The sequence below is a fragment of the Calidris pugnax genome, unplaced genomic scaffold (assembly GCF_001431845.1).
Source record: "Calidris pugnax isolate Ruff unplaced genomic scaffold, ASM143184v1 scaffold24, whole genome shotgun sequence".
NCBI lineage: Eukaryota > Metazoa > Chordata > Aves > Charadriiformes > Scolopacidae > Calidris > Calidris pugnax.
The window spans coordinates 29629101-29645423 of NW_015090922.1; the positions used below are offsets into that span (position 1 = coordinate 29629101).

Genomic DNA, 16323 nt, shown 5'->3' on the forward strand with positions numbered 1-16323 from the left:
CTCCCCAATTGGTTTTGTACACATCCTCAAATTCTGTAAGCTTTGTCAGATGTCAGGTGGTGGTTTGCCTTCTTGATTACAGCTGGTGAAACTCACCAGTCCTAGCTTTAGCTTAACTATCTTACACCGGTATACGCATGTCCCTGTGGCATGCATCTCTATTTCTGTTACTCAGGGTTATTCCATCCACTTTGATGTGTTCCCATGCTCACTTTTTCAATTGTGGACAGAAGCAGCAGGAGAGTTTCTTTTATCTATAACCAAAATTTAGAATTTTCCAGATTCACAGAATCTTGAGGGAAAGCATCCACCTGCTGGCTCCAATACAAAGGAAACACAAATGAGTCACCATGTTCAGGTCTATGGCTATGACACAGATTTTGGGCTTCTGTTTAATATTCCGTTTACCTGAGCCTTCAATTCTAGATTCAAATAATTGGAAGCCACTCCACTCACTACAAGACCTTCTTCTGCCATCACATCAGATAAAGATCATGCATCTCTGTCAAACATTTCAGAGTTCACTCAGGACATCTGGGCACTACGCCCACCAGTCCAGCTCATGCTTGTACTGGATTCCAGTTGGATTGGATCCAATGCTGGCTGGATGGTGAAAGCTCAGATAACGGCGAGCCTGAAAGTCTGCTGTCCTCAACTTCCCCCTTCTCAGAACTGTTGCTGAAGCCACTTGTTTGGTTTTTTTTTTGCACCTGGCTGTGTGCCACAGGAGGAAAATTAACTCACTGGCTCTTAGGGAGTCTTTATGCAGAATTCCAGCTAAATGTGAGCAAAAAGAAGGAAGTGCATTTGTAACAATCAAGATGCTCACAGTAAGAAGCAAGAAATACAAAGCCAAGAGAAAGCAAAGCACAACAAGATATTTAGATAATCTATATATTCAAAACAGAGAGATTGTAAGAAATGTGGTAAGCTGGCTGTGAAGGAGCAGTCATAGAGACTAGAACAGTCAAAAACAAACATCTCACTTGACATACTGAGTTAACTTGTTACAGCTTGTAAAAAGCTAAGTGACTTTCCCTCAGACTTTATCAGGCAGAAGGCCACTAGTGTTTATCGGTGAGTGTGGCCTCAAATGGCAAAATACTGGATTTATGGTTTGCTGAAGCACGGTATGGCAGTTCCCTGTAAAACCAAAATGTGAAGTAGCAGGTACAGTGAACTTGGAGCATATCTGCAAACAGGCAATTCAGTTAGGTCTGGAAAAGGAAAAAAAGGTTTGTTTCCTGCTACTGCAAAACCAGAAGAAAAACTACAAGCAAAGTTATACTGAATCACAGCACAATCCCACTGCAAGAAAACATGACCATGCTTATACAGAGACTTTCATTTGCACAAATTTTGATTCCAAAGAACATTCTCTTAAATAAATATTTGGAATGGTGGAAAAGTGACTACCACCATTAGGAATGCATACTTTGCTATTCGCATCTCTAGAGAAGTGTTTCTGCAGGGATGTCTTTGGCACCACGTGAGAGATGCTGTGGTTCTTGTGATTATCTCTCTGTGATCTTTCTTCTTGTTTGGACGAAGATGCTGTCTCTCGCAGAATAGCTTCTGCAACCTAATAGAGAATTTGTTATAAATATGTAATTTTAAGTTCAAGTCACAGTTAGTAGAATGAAACAAACCTCAAAGCTGTCTCATTTTCTGTTGTAATAAAAATGTTGATATTTGAACACAATGAATGGAAGTCTAGGTCTTGTTCTGCTAGGGACTGAAAATCCCCAGTATCAGACACAACAATCTTTGTATATGGGATCCTATCATCTTCTATAGAGCATCCTAATATTACTCTCACACAACAAAAATCTTCAGTGGCTTGAAAGATAGTTCTACATCACCAAATGCCCCAAAGCAATAGAAATAATACAGAAAGCTGGCCTACAACAGAAGTCAATTAGCTTTGTCTTATCCTTGCTTTTATTGGAATTCTAATATTTTTTCATTCTGTGTGTGACACTAATCTTGGTTTTTCTGACCTTCATAATTTATAAAAGGATGAGTCATATGAACAGGTAGGTTTGAGGAAATTAAAAATAAAGTGAAATGTAAGTTGAAATGACATTTTCAGTGGAACTTAATAGTATTAGGTGAAAAATCTCATTAACAAGTACATTAAAATCAAATAAAAAGAGAGACTAAAACTTCTTCACTCCATAAAGCAAAGGACAGGCTAATTGGTGGTTCCAACATCTTTTAAAGATACATTACTAGACATTAGATTTGCAAATTAGGGAAATATGTAGGAGTAAATGGCTCAATTTTATTTTTTCCTAGGTTCAGACACTCTGTGGAAGAGTAGGATTTATCTCACCAGACTTCACCAGCTAGAAGATAATTATCTGTTCTAGTTGCCTTGATGCACATGGGATAAAATTGATCCCTCTTTAAAGGCACATATTTTTCTCCTTTGAATATACAGGAAGACAAAATGACCCACTCAAACCAGACTTCTGTCTTTTAAATTCTAGTCTGAACCATTTAATTTCACCAAGACTTGCTGTGGGTAGCAGCATTCTTCTCCCTACATTTTACTCCCATGAATGCAGTTACTCAGTTATATAGTAAGGTAGCAACTAACCCTACAAGTATTTAAACAAAAGGGATACTGAATGAGATGATCTTTAAGGTCCCTTCCAACCTAGAAGATTCTGTGATTCTGTGAGAAAGGGTAATAGAATCTGTTAATCTATGATTAAGCCTCTTTGATTTCAGGAGATCAACAGAGACATTCACATGAGCCAGCTGTATTTTTCACCCTAATTGTCTTTTCTGCTCTACCCCAGTATAACTCCCATCAGTAGTCCAACTTGTGCCTTTGTAGGGCAGGCCAGTGACAGTGTTTTCTCCCAAAAAGATTATAGCACAAAATAAGAACTGAAATAAAATTTAGTAAAAGGTCTCACTATATCTCTTGCCAGAAACCAGTCTGCATTTGGCTGAAGAACTGTTTTATTAGAAAGGTAAATGTCGTTATATACATAAATACTGGAATTAATTTCAGGAGACTTTAGTCATCTAATTTAGGCACTGGATGTAAATTAGTTATCTAGACTCCTTCCCTAGTTAGTGGAGGGAGACATCTACCCTGATATAAGTGTTTAAGATTGGTTGGCTGAATCACCTTGTAGAGGTACCCACCTCATGTATAACAAAGACTAAGTACAAGAGGACCACACAAAGAGTATGTTTTAACAGGGCTTACTGCAGAGCTGATCCCCTCCTCCCCCCCTTCAGGGTAAGCATGGCAGGAACGGAAGAAAAGTATTCACACATGATAGCTCCAAAGAAAAAGTACACCTGAACTTGTCAGATACTAGTAAACAGACAATATCATCCAGTACCGGGGTCTCTGGTTTTCTGTCCATGAAATTCACAGCTTCTGTTTTTTTTTCTGCTTTCCGTCTCTGATGTTCTGAAACTCTGAGCTCATCTCGAAGCTCCATGTTCTGTCTGGTCAGCAGCTCAACCTGGTCTCTCAGCTTGCCATAGGCAGCATGCCAGCAGGACTCATTTCTCTTGAACTCCTCCTGCAGTCCCGCAATCTGCTGTTTTAATATCTACCAGTAGAAAAAAAAAGTGTGCCATGTCATTGCCTGCTCTGGACTAGGCATGCCCACCTTATACACTCAGAAGGACGCATGGAGTCTTTTGTTCTGCTTAAAGGTCTACAGTATAAAGTTCTTCAATATAAAGGTCTGCAATATAAAAAGAACACATTTGAAATGATTTCTTAAAAAAAAAAACACCGAATGAACCAACCAAAAAAACCCACTACCCTGCAAACTCCTGTATTTAAAACAAACCAATTGTTACGAACTGAGCAGAGAAAAGTACTTGCTCTGTGAAGGAAAATTAGGAAATGAAAACTAATCATGCAAACATTAAACCCACCATTAAATGTGGATGTTTAAAAAAAAAAAAAGATGAGGATACAAGGTATAATTTAATGTCAGTTCATCAGATCTTCAAGTAGTGACAAGTGTTCGTGATTAGTTAAATGGTCCTTACAAACAGCAGGGGATCACAAAGACATAATTTTCAACTGAGTTGAGGAAAATGAAAGTAGTGAAATTTGGTGCATTTTGGAGAGGAGTTTTCCATATACATGCTTCTCCATTATTTTTCCCTACTCCCTTCTCGTTCCCTAACCTGTGCTGATGCCAACTCTGAGCCCTCTTCTTTCAAAGCACCCATGGGGGATACTGAAAACGTGACATTGGTGGAGTTAAGTTACAAATGTGCAATTTGCTCTGTAATCAATCGTCACTTGCAACCCTTTCATACTTTCCCTTCACTTGTGTATCTGCCCACTTGTGTCCTCATCATCACCCTTTCTTTGCTGTGAGCTCCCTGGTCAGAATTTGGGGCATCCATTGGCCATTTTCAAGAAGCAGCAAACTTCTGAATGTAGGAATCACACAGATGAGTGTCTCAGAAGGTATTTTGTAACTGATTTGTGGAAAACTTTTCTGCACTCACTATGTTATCAGGTGAGAAAAAGATTCAAACAATTCTATCAAATTTCATCTCTAGGGCTAGACCTGGTCAGGAAACACAATTATGCTCTGGCAGAAATTCCAACAATTTTTTCTTTTTAATCCCAGGTGGAAATAAAGCTGATGTTTCAAAATATTGTGCAGAGAAGGTATTCAAAATATTTTTATTCAAAATATTAAAATTACCTCACTGAAACAGTTAATAATTTCCTGTGGTAAATGTTACCTCGAGTGAAGTATGGATCATGATTGGAGAAAACATTATGTGTATGGTATAAAAATATGTATTTCAAAAATGTATTAATGAAAATTATAGACAGCATAGAAAGTTTGAACAAAGTACTGTCTTGCCAGTCTCATTTGTTCTGAAACTTTTCTGGTCAAGAAAATAACTTAAATTGTCAGTTTGCTGTCAAATATATCAGTTTGGTTTAGACATCCTTTTGCAGCAGAACATTGTTCCAGACATTTCTGAGCATTAGCATTGCCTAGCCTATTATCATATAAAAATACAGCTTTTAGCTGCCCCCATCTCCTTTATCACTGTCTTACATGGCTCACCATTTTTTTCTTCTCTTTATTAGTGACTCTTCTAGAAAATTACTTAAAGTCACATTGTGCCTAGCTATTTTTAATAGGGATAATAGCCACAGGTATTCAGAGGTTGCTTTATCACTAAGGAGGCTGAAATAGAGGATTCAAACAGACAGAATCACCAAAAGGAACTTAGAACAAAGCACAGTGACTCAGGGATGTTATTTGGCAGGTTAGGTTGTTAGATACACAGCTAGATACATCAAAATACCTCACAGCCAAAGGTCAGGGTAGTTTAAAGAAAAAAAATCAACAAACTCCCAGCTCAGGGATGAGAATAGAGAATGATGGCCAATAAATCTGTGCCATTGGCACAATGGCTCTTTATGTCAAAAAGGTGTAAGGCTCACTATGGCAAGAGTTGAAAATTTTTCAAGAGCCAGCTCAGATCTGGTAAAACCAGTACAAGTAAGTACAAGGAACATGGGAACCTCCCACCTTTCCTTACAAAATAGAAAGCATAACCTTATTTTTTTCCTTATATAAAAAAAAAATGGGACGTACATTTAAAATACAAACGAAAGCAATATCCTATTAACATGAAAAATCTTCACTGTACACACAATTGTCCTCAAGAAGTAGAATGAATAATTGGCCATCTGTGCCACATGGAAGGATTTATGTACTACTATAAGATGCCTTCATGAAAGGAGGCTGAGACTGCATATTTAGTCTACAGAAGACAGCTTACTTGTATTTCTTCTGCTTTCACATTTTCTCCAGTGACTCTAGCTGTTCCTTTGAACTTGCTATGGGCAATTTTTTCTTTTTGCAGTGGGTAAATTTGGTCTCTAGTGTATTCCAAAGGGTGAGTCAGCTCCTGGCTCCTGACAGTCTTGAGCTGGTCCATTTGTTTTCTGTTCAGAAGGCAAACAAAGTGTATGAATTTGGCATAAAGACTATTACAAAGCACTGTCTTTAGATGTGTGTTCTTTGGGCATGATTTTTGGAGGGCTTGGGCATGTCCCATATATGCTGATACTCCTGGGAGTGGCAAGAAGTTATCAGCACTTGTCAAAATTCAGCTTCTTCATCACTAGGAATAATTCACGCATGCATTCAGCTGCAAAATTTATTCTATTGGGTAGATGAAACAATTCTCATTGAAATTTCCTGACAACATAATGGCCATGAACTTAGAGGCTTTTAAACACATTTTCTGCTCACAGAAATAGCTAAATTAGGGCAGACCTGCAGAAGGCACAGCTTGTTCCCTTGCATTGCACCTACAAAGCACTTCATCGTGCAAGGCAGTCCAGTCATTCCTACAAATGAGAACAGTCATGGACCTGAACGTACTTGCTATAGCTAAATATACTCCAAGAGTTAAATGTGGGAGATCAGCACACAAAAGAGATTTTCCCTTTGAACTCAACATCTCAAGGTGTGAGTGGTGTGGAAGTGCACTTAAAAATGCAGTCAGAGGGGAAGAGTATCATCAATAGTCAAGAGAAGTAGGAATTCTCCTCACATTAATACAGTTAAATTGGCAAATATAGCCCCTGCTTGATTATGTCCAGCCTACCACTGCTCCATATCCAGAACAGTTGCCCTGAAATACAATATACTAGAACAAAAGCAAGATGCAGTATCTATACATAACAACTTCCACTGAAGACTGAACAGTACTGTCTTAAGTTTCTTGCACCCTGTAAAAGAAAATCCAGGTAGCTATTCCTTCCAATAGCTCAGCTGATATCAGCTTCTTCAGAATTGCACAAGAGTTCCATCTGCACAAATAAAGTAGTCAGAGCTGGAGCATGAACTCAAGGTGCAATTGCCCAGAGTGCTGTATTGCTAGCATCACCTCTGGTCTAGGCATCAGCCATCCAGCACTGTGCTAGGCAATTCTGGGCAAGGTTTGGAGGTTAGAACAGGCCAGGAAACGTGTCCAGCAGACAACTCAGATGCAGTCACCCTGGTCAGCAGGGTAAACCAGGTTAGTCATATGGAGGTGTTATGCTGTGCCTTTTTGCCTCAGGGCTAGAAAACAGACCCTGGCCTGAGGAAATGTAATAACCAAGGATGCCAAGAGCACACACAATTGTTCTTTGGAGCCTCAGGTAACCAGTTCATACCCCAGCTATAAGTTGCAAATAGGAGCTAGGTGCACATCTCAGATATAAAATATAGAAAAAAAAGCTAAGTGCCTTTTTCTTGCATGAGTCCCAGGTGTACCTCCTCATGAGGCACATTGCAGCAGGCTGGTTGTGAGGCAAAACCTATATGAAGCAAAGGTCTTTTTTCCAAGAAAAATAGCGAAATACAGATGGGGAAAAAACCAAACCTGCTGGCTACTGCTGTTGGTCCAGAAAGAGTGCACCTTCAATACTACAAGGAAATTATGTATTAAAAATGGCAAACAAGTTGTCCTTGTTGAAGGAACAAGGAAATGACCTTCACTGAATCTTCTGACTGACGTCAAGAGTAACTACCTCAAAGGTGGAGCCAGACGCTGCTGCCTTGAGCACTCTCTAGGCTCTCTTAAGCACCGGATACACACAACACACTACATCTTGACTGTTCTCACCCTCTTGCCTATATTATTTTTGCCTGCAAAGGTCTAAAAACGAAGTGCTTGGAAACAAATGAATGGGTGGACTGGGCAGGTCCAGGCATGTCATGCTGCTCTCAAAAGGATTTTCATTGCTTCCCATCAGCATAAGTTGTCAACATGGCACAAGTGAAATGCTCTCAATGTAGTGGCCATCTTGTGTTCCTAATAGGCTTACTGGTTTAAAAATGCAAAGCAGATCCTGAGATTGCATAAATCAGCACAGGGTCAACGCAGTCAGGGAGCAGAAGCTTCCTTTCACAATTGGTTTTAGCTCATAAATTACAAAAAGTGAGTGGTAAGATGCACATATTGTACTAGGCAGGTATTTCTAGATAAAAATCTGTGTAAAAATGCTAGGGTCTACTATGGCTAATGACATTAATAAATCCACAGAAAGCTCTTTTAAATACCTGCCGTATTATGAAAAAAACAGCCATGTCATCTGTGAGGCAGCATTGTCAGCAGGCAGAGAATGCAGTTCTGGCAGAGAGTGCACTGCAGTAATTCTGCACCAATGCATCCCTCCACAGCCAAAACTTACACCAGTAAAAGTAAAAGCAGCACCTAATTTCATTAGTAGTTTTATGAACTGCCAAATCCCACAAATATTCACATCTGGAACACCTACCACAGTCAGCTGATCATCATCTTCCAATATGTTTGCAAGATCACAAACAAGAAAGATCTTTAATGAAATAATTTTTTTTTAAGACATTGAAAATCTTTTGCTAAAAGATAGCTATAGGAGGAAATGATATAAAATGATAAATGTAATTCAGAAATATCCTTTGGCACAAATCCCATGGTCTTTGAAATCAGAAGGAATGAATAAGCAGATGTGAAAAATCATTTCTAAGTTTGCATTACATATTAAAAATCCAAACCAATAAATTAAGCTTATTTAGCACCAGTTAATAACTAGGCTTGAAATGTAAAAAGGAATAGAGTCTCTCCTGTTTTTACAGTATATGGCACCTAGTAATTTCTAGCAGATTTAATCGCATTAAAAAATATATATTTGATTTCATTGCAAACATGCTAAATTTTCATTAGAGCATTTGCATAGCCTGTAATTAATTACACTTTCATTTGAAACCCCATAGTTTCAAACCTTATTTCTTGCAGGGATTTGTGGTAAGAAATTATTTCACTTTTATAAAGTTGTAAAACAAAACAACCCCAAAACTATTTTCAGCTTTTAATAATTACAAATAACAAAAGGAACTGTTTTGAATTTTCAAGTTTTTCATCTATATGGTACCAAATGTATCCTCAGTCTAGTCTGAAGCTAGGTATTTCTGAAATAACAGTGCTGTGGGCATTGACATATGCTCTACACTTTGTGTTAACTTTGGAAATATGGGCTACCCTGCTGGGAATGTGATATGAGAAGTTTATCCTTTACTCCATCAGTGGCTTGATCTCATAAAATAAATTATCCTGAGTTCTTACTGATTTTAGTGTAATCTGAAGACTTTCAGAAACTTGTAAAAAGCACTTGGCATTACTCAGCTTTAAGACCCAAATTGCACCAGTATTTTCAGAGTTAACTCCCTTCAGTTACGCACTTTAGTTTTTAGGTAGACAGATAAATAAGTGTTTCAGTTCTGAAAATACACAGACACAGTTGAAAAGAGGCTCTCTAATAAGTATGAATTTAGCAGCCTGATTTTAAGGATCCTAAGGAAATATTTGCCTTACTCCACACACAAATCTATCTCTGGTATATACAGACTTACCTGCGAAAATGCATTGCTTTCTCTGGTTCTTCTTTCACTCTAGCCAGTGAAGGGGTTCCTCTGTGATACACATCAGTCTCTAATCCTCTGGTAAGGTTGTTCTGGGTTTCTTCTATAAAGACATCTACTTTAGTACACAAAACTTTGTGAATATTTATAAACCCTTTCTGAGTATTTAAAACCCCAGACTGCATAAGTGCAGTAAGCTTTATTGCTTAATCTATCAAACAGAATCTTTGCCTAATTATGTGAGTATTCCATTCCCAGCATAATTCTTAGTACTGCAATCCAAGCCCTTCTGAGGAAGGTAAATAGAAAACATGAATATCTCTCTGTCAAGGGGTTAGTGGTAGGAACATATCAGGGTGGTAGGAACCTCAGGGAACTCTAGCTCTGACTCCAGAGACTCACTGAATCTCTCTCCTGACTTATGGGGTCAAAAGTCTGCACCTGAAAGTGGACCTCAAGCAACAGACTTAGGAAAAATGGCTAATGACGATGGAGAGCCAAGCATTACAAGGGGCTTGCAGAAATATCTCCCCCTTCCCCCCCCTTTTTTTTTTTCTAGTTTAGGACTGAGAAGTACTGACTGAGGTGGGCATATACCTAGGGAGCACACACAGGACGAGTCATAAATCAAAGAGAATTTTTTTTCCCATATGGAAAATAAATGTTAATTAAAACTCTGGTACCTCTTACCTAATGTGTCTGTAAACAGTTTTTTCTGTGGTTCCTCCACTGCAGGGGTTTCTTTAGTCTTGAAAGCAGGAATCTCACCAGTCCCTGTTGAGCGTGGCAAATCTAGGCTTTTAACATCCCTGGCCTTATTCTCATTCTTTGATTTAGGCTCACGCTCTCTCCTTTTCAACCTTGTGAGATGAAATGGGGACTGCTGAAGAGAAGAGTGAGCCTTGCTTCCTTTCAGTGTGACAGCTCCAATACTGGAATCACTGCTGCTTAGACTGCAGGAGAGACATTGCCTTGACATCACTTGAATATCTTGTTTCCTTGGGGGTGATCTGCTGTATGTTTTAATAGACATTTTTTCAGTTCCACTGGGCTCATCACTAGCATAATCGCCATCAGAGAGATCCAAATGTCTGTCAGTATGATCTACTCCCTGAGGCCCATGCTGCGAAGCATACTGAGCATCATGAGATTTGGGGTCATCATCACTGCTGGAGGATAAGCAGCTTGACTCACAGGACAGAGATGCAACATGCCACTTCAAGGCAGCTGTCCCCTTCCTTTGCCACTCCTGCTGCAAGGCTGAGGATGAGCTTCCCTTCTCCACAACCTCAGGTGAGCTATGTGCAATTTTTACTATCTTACCATTCACCATCTTAAATCCAGTATGGATTTGTCTTATGCTTTCTGAGCTCTGGCTCCCCAAAACAAGTTCCTGTGGGCGTACCTGAACCCACTTCTGACCACGTGTGAATGAGGGGCCTGCACTCCACTCTGCCTCCTCGGTGTGATCTATTTCTAAATCCTGAAGCGGAGAATGCTTTTGCAGGACTTCCAAGGGGGTTTTTACTCCCTCTACGAGATGACTCAGAAGAGGCTGATCCACCCTACCTAGGTCCTTTTGGAGGGTACTCTCCGCAAGTTTTCCATCAGTTCCACCTGCTTTCCCTAGACAGTCCATATGACGAGCTTCCCTTTCCTCACCTACTTGTACGTTCATTTCTCTTACTGTTTCAGGGCATGGTTGCAGGATTTCAGGCCACCTTCTCTGTGTTGAGTCAACAGGCTTTTCCTTTGGAGCTTCATCTTTCCCAATCACTTTTCCTTCTGGACTTTGCTCAACTACTTTTTCTCCACAGTCAGTCTGAGCCTTTATCTCCAGCTCGGCTAAAGCACAGTCTGCTTGTTTTTCATGTGTACTGACCTGTATATTTAACTGAGGGCATTCCCCTGGCTGCAGTATATCTGCATCCACTTGACCAGGCTGGGAGAAATGGCTCCAGCAGTCCAAGCCAGCTTTTCTGGAATACTTGTTATCTTCTTTCAAAGGCTTCTGTTTAGTTTTTTTGAGCCTTGCCATACCTTCTCTTCGTTTCAGAAAAGCCTTCCGAGGGGTTACTTTTGCCTTGCTCTGAAAAAAACACTAAAAAATCCTGACAATCACAGTCTGAGAATCATTCTCCAGAAAGGAAGCTATTTATAACTCAAAAAGCTAAGACACCAGAAGTCTTAAAGACCCTGACTGTGGGTAACTGAGTGCATAAATAACAACCCCAAGACTACAGGGAAGGTACAAGAACTTTTAGGAGCAGTTGTTATGTGACACCTCTGTTAATTCATTATTAGGCTCAGATGGTTATGATGGTGCTAAGTGCTTATATAGATAAAAGACAGAAAGATGAAGATGAGAGAGAAGATAAAAGATGAGACAAGTTCTGTCTGTTTATTTTTTAAAGGAATTTGAGTGTTTTTTACAATGTGACACAGAAATATATAAACGCATCAGTTTGAAATGTTATTTTGCCAGGGAGACAAAGAGAAAATTCCTGAGTTATGAAATGTGCATCTTCCAAGTCACCAAGCCTAGCAAAATGCTGAGTCTGACACCTAGAGGTGTCAGACATAAACTCATCCCAAATTGCACATAAGGCAAAAAGCAGAACAGTATTACTGTACTTGGCCCTTGTACAAAAACTGTATTTGGAAATGCCCCATTCTCACATTAGTGGCACATAAGAGACTGCATGGACCATTTATTATGAAATAAACTAACAGAATCAACCTTGAAGTCTAATTTAGCTAAGTATGTTGAGACTCGGGCACAAACTATGACCCAGAAAGTATGTGGAAAGAGAAGAATCCAGTGGGAAGCATTGGGGAATATGACTGTGATCAAGTAATACAGTGTTTTCACTTTTGGGAAAAATCTTCTAGTATCACATGAAAGAACAGTGGGAAAATGTGCTGTCATACAACGAGCCAAAACAGAGCCCACACAACACTCAAGTCCATGAGAACTTATTAAAAACAAAATGAATGCTCCGATGGCACAGTACCTGCTGCTCCTTCTGCTGTTTTGCTATGAGATGATTGTCTACTATAATTCGTTCTTCAACAAATTCTTCAGAAGGCTTCTGTCTCATACAAATTGCTGGTGTGACTGGCCTAGGCAAGGAACAGGAAGGTAGTTATTTTTAAAGGTTGTCCAACTAATTTTCTTTCCATAATTTTCATGGAGCTGATGTTGAGTTTAGAACTGAAATGTTCCCTCCAATTTTTTTTTAAATGTGAAGCATGTTAGTAAAAAGCTCACTATTACACGACACTTAATTTTCACTTTAAAACATCCTGTCTAGACTAAACATTAATCATGCTTTTAGCAAGTAACATTTTTTGGCTGGTATCAGTTTCTACTTAAAAATAGAAAATAATCAAAAGGAAAAAAAATCAGCCATTTTCTCCAGACTAGAGCTGGTTGCAGTCACAAAGAACTCACTATCTCTCTGACAGAGTGGTTCAAATTAGCTAGTGAAGAGTGACAGAGGAGAAAAATAATGCCCATAATGTCGTGGAGGGACAAATTGAACACTGACTCAAAATGAAGCATAAGACAGCGTACTTGAATATATCTTATTTCATTGAAAATGTGCTTAAAGCCTTAATTTAGGCACTTATTAATAATTTCTACTGAATATTTAAAAACCCTGGGTTCAATAGGGTTACTGGTTACACAGCACCTTACTGTTCTTTCTATACCCAACCTCCACCTCACACCACTGTACCACAGATAATCTTTTCATTTGTCAGTGTGGCTCTGTCTATTAGCACACAGCATGGACTAACAGGATTATATTTGTAAAGCAAAAGTATTGTTGCTAAGGTCTCAACGTTAGACAATTTGCATTGCAGGGAAGTTTACTTCAAACCAACTGTAGCCTGGTCCCATTGTGAAAATGCCACAAAGAGCTGAAAGAGCTGGGGTACATTCTGTGCAGTAGTTTCATCCAGCCCATGCTAAGACCACAATATGATCCAAAGCACAGGAAGTGGGGTGACTGGGAGATGGAATTCAGAAGCTCACTACTGATCCAAAAAGGCACATGTGGACAGGCCCCCTTGCTCAGAGGTGCTTATGGTCCTGCCATCTCTTCCCAGCCTTTTGCTCTGGAGATCCCCATATTCCTTCTCAGCCCCAACTCCCACATGATTAATGCACTAAAAGACACTCATGACAATTACTCGGTCTGTACTTGCCTAGAAGTTTGCTACTTCTTTTTGGCAGAAGGCTCAATGTGCCCAAAAGTTACTGCTTCTGTCTGCATCAGCTGAGGAAAGGTAACAACTCTACAAGCGTTTCTTCCATCACTAGTGCCAACCTAACAGTTCTTGCCTAGCCACGAGCACCCCCCCAGTGTGCTGGTACAAGTGCTTTTGCAATGCAGTAAAGAACCAGACCGGAGAACTGATCCAAGTTAAAAGTTACATTTCTCCTCTCTCCAGGTAATTTTAACAAGGATTTTTTCACTGACCTCTTCACTATATAGGCACATAAAAATTGGTCTTGGCACAGCTGAAGAGGCAGAGCAAGGACAAGAATGAATGAGCTACTCAGTCTGATGCTGCTATCACAAGCTGATGGCTGCTGCAGAAGAAATGATGGCATAACGAAAGGTGTTATCTCTACCTGACAACTTTTGCTTTACTTCTATCCTTTGAAGATCATAGTTACAAAACCAGTTCATTTAAATTGGCTAAATCAGCATCCTATTATACAGAAGTAGTAGAAGAAGTAGTAGATCAACTACCAGTCCCTAGATCTGTACAATCTTTGCCCAATCATACCTGCCACTCTCAAGCCAAAGAAAGTGGCTTTGTGTTGCTAATCTGACACTTAGAGTATGCATACAATCAAGGAAAATGTGCTTTTGTAGCTTGACTGATTAAAATAATTTCTCACCTGTCTTCTATGTTTCCAGTCTTCATCTTCCCCTCTATGCCAAAGGGAGATGGAAGAATTTCCTCATTTACTTGTTCTCTTTGTTCTTCGTTGACAGCAGAAAAAGTTTCAGGGAAACTCCTCTCTCCTAATTGACTGTTATCTAAGCAGCAGGAAAAAGGTGAATGTAAACAAAGCCTTTGTAGAATGAATAAATGAAAAATAAACATCATAAAATAAATTAGAAATGTTTATATTTTCAAGAACATATGCAAGATTTTGATTTTTGACAACACTTCATAGAATACAATTGAATTAAGCAGGTGGAAGGATGCAACCCATGAGAAAAAAAAAGTAGATCCTCAAGTGCAGTTGCTGGAAATAAGGAAAGGGCAGATGGTATGATTTGAACTCCTTGCCTCTAGAGATTTGTAATGCTCAGTTAATGTGTTCACTGCAGAACATTGAAGTGGAGACACTTTGCTAGACAGTACTGAACTACTCATGCGTCTGTAATTACGTGACCTGCAAGCCAGTTCATTAAACAGTTTAACAAGCACTGTTTGTACACATGAGACTTTCTAACTGGGCATTTTCTATTCTATTTCACAAAAGTGCAATTTTTACATCTTCCTATTGAAGCTTACTATGTTTGCTGCAACAAGAAGACTCCCACTTCAATTAGTCTTTTTACTAAGTGTCAGGTAATGGAGACTTTCTCTTTTAGCTGAATTTAGGCCTGTCAACTGTAGCAAAAAGTCAACTGGCTCATTGACACTACACACTGTTGTTGTAGCCAGGAACCATATAGCTCACTTTGTTATATTAATGTGCCCAGAGCTACTGAGCTCCTTGCAATATAATGAAAGGAATTTCTGGTCCAACAACAGGAATGCGAAAGGTTTACATCCTTCTCTCAGCCTTTCCCAGCTACACACCAAAAATCTCTGGTCCGACAGCAGACTAGCAGTGCTGTTTCTGCAACCATCTCACCTGCCTTGCACCAGAATGTGTCTGAGGAAACAGAGGTGACACAGCAGGTTGGCAGCCTCAAGGGATGCAGAACCCATGTGTCCTTCCTCACAGCCTCATGTGTGGGGCTATGATGTCTCCAGAATGCTCTAATAGGAGAGATCCCCCAGCACTGTAATTTTAAACTAGTACTTCCCAGTGCAAGGCAAGAACAATGTTTCCAAGCAGCTGTGTAATTCACCTTTGTTTTCTTCTCTGTTCTCTTCTTGAGCATCTTGTCTGGAAAGCTTTTTTGTGGAGCTCCCAGTACACTGAAGCAGCGGCTCGGTGCTTATCCCTTTAAATAAGAATGTGAAGTGTTATACAAACTGTTGGTACACTCATGTTTATCTTTCCAGCAGTAAAAACCCACACTCCTCACAACAGTCAGGAAGGTCTCTCTTCATTCCAGTCCTCAAGCACACATTCAACAGAAGCGTATTTCAAAGGCAACTGCACTGACCAGCTTCCAGTCAGGAGTTAATGTGATGTACTAAGGTCTCTGCACCTTCAAGCCTTAGTTTTACACACACAAAGCAGGTCTCAGTCAGTGGTGCTGTCAAAAAAACCAGTTTCCATTGCACCAAGGGACTGTCTCTCAGCATCACAGTTGGATCTTGCTATAAAAGTTCAAAGGAATCCAGAATGCAAGTCTGATTTGCATCCTCTTCCCCTTTAAGCAGTTTTATTCCCACTTCTTTTTGTTCATCTTCACCCCATTTTAAAATCAACTTTTGATTTCTTGCAAATCTCTCTTTCTTCTTTCTCACTGATTGGTATCTTCCCACAGAGGAAAAGGCTGGCCAAGTGTAGCAAAGGGACAATGCCCAGTAGCAGCTTACATTCATATTCCTCCAAATGATGTGACTCTATATCAATGTGAGAAACATCAAGGTTGCTGATGAAGAGCAGACCTTCTTAGCTAAAGAAACACATTCTCTCACCCTTGGAAGCTATATCCACTTCCTACTTTTTATTCTTCTCCCCCCCCCCCCCCCC

At 39.6% G+C, this 16323-nt stretch overlaps 1 protein-coding gene across 1 annotated transcript in view; it reads right to left on the reverse strand.

The window, feature by feature from the left end:
• The window catches only part of LOC106893017 (centromere protein J-like), a 29686-nt gene that overhangs the window by 12465 nt on the left and 898 nt on the right, over positions 1-16323 (reverse strand). The window contains 8 exon segments of the mRNA XM_014950602.1: positions 1436-1582; positions 3366-3581; positions 5806-5971; positions 9411-9522; positions 10110-11508; positions 12434-12542; positions 14335-14476; positions 15527-15622. Coding sequence (XP_014806088.1) covers positions 1436-1582; positions 3366-3581; positions 5806-5971; positions 9411-9522; positions 10110-11508; positions 12434-12542; positions 14335-14476; positions 15527-15622 — 2387 coding nt within the window.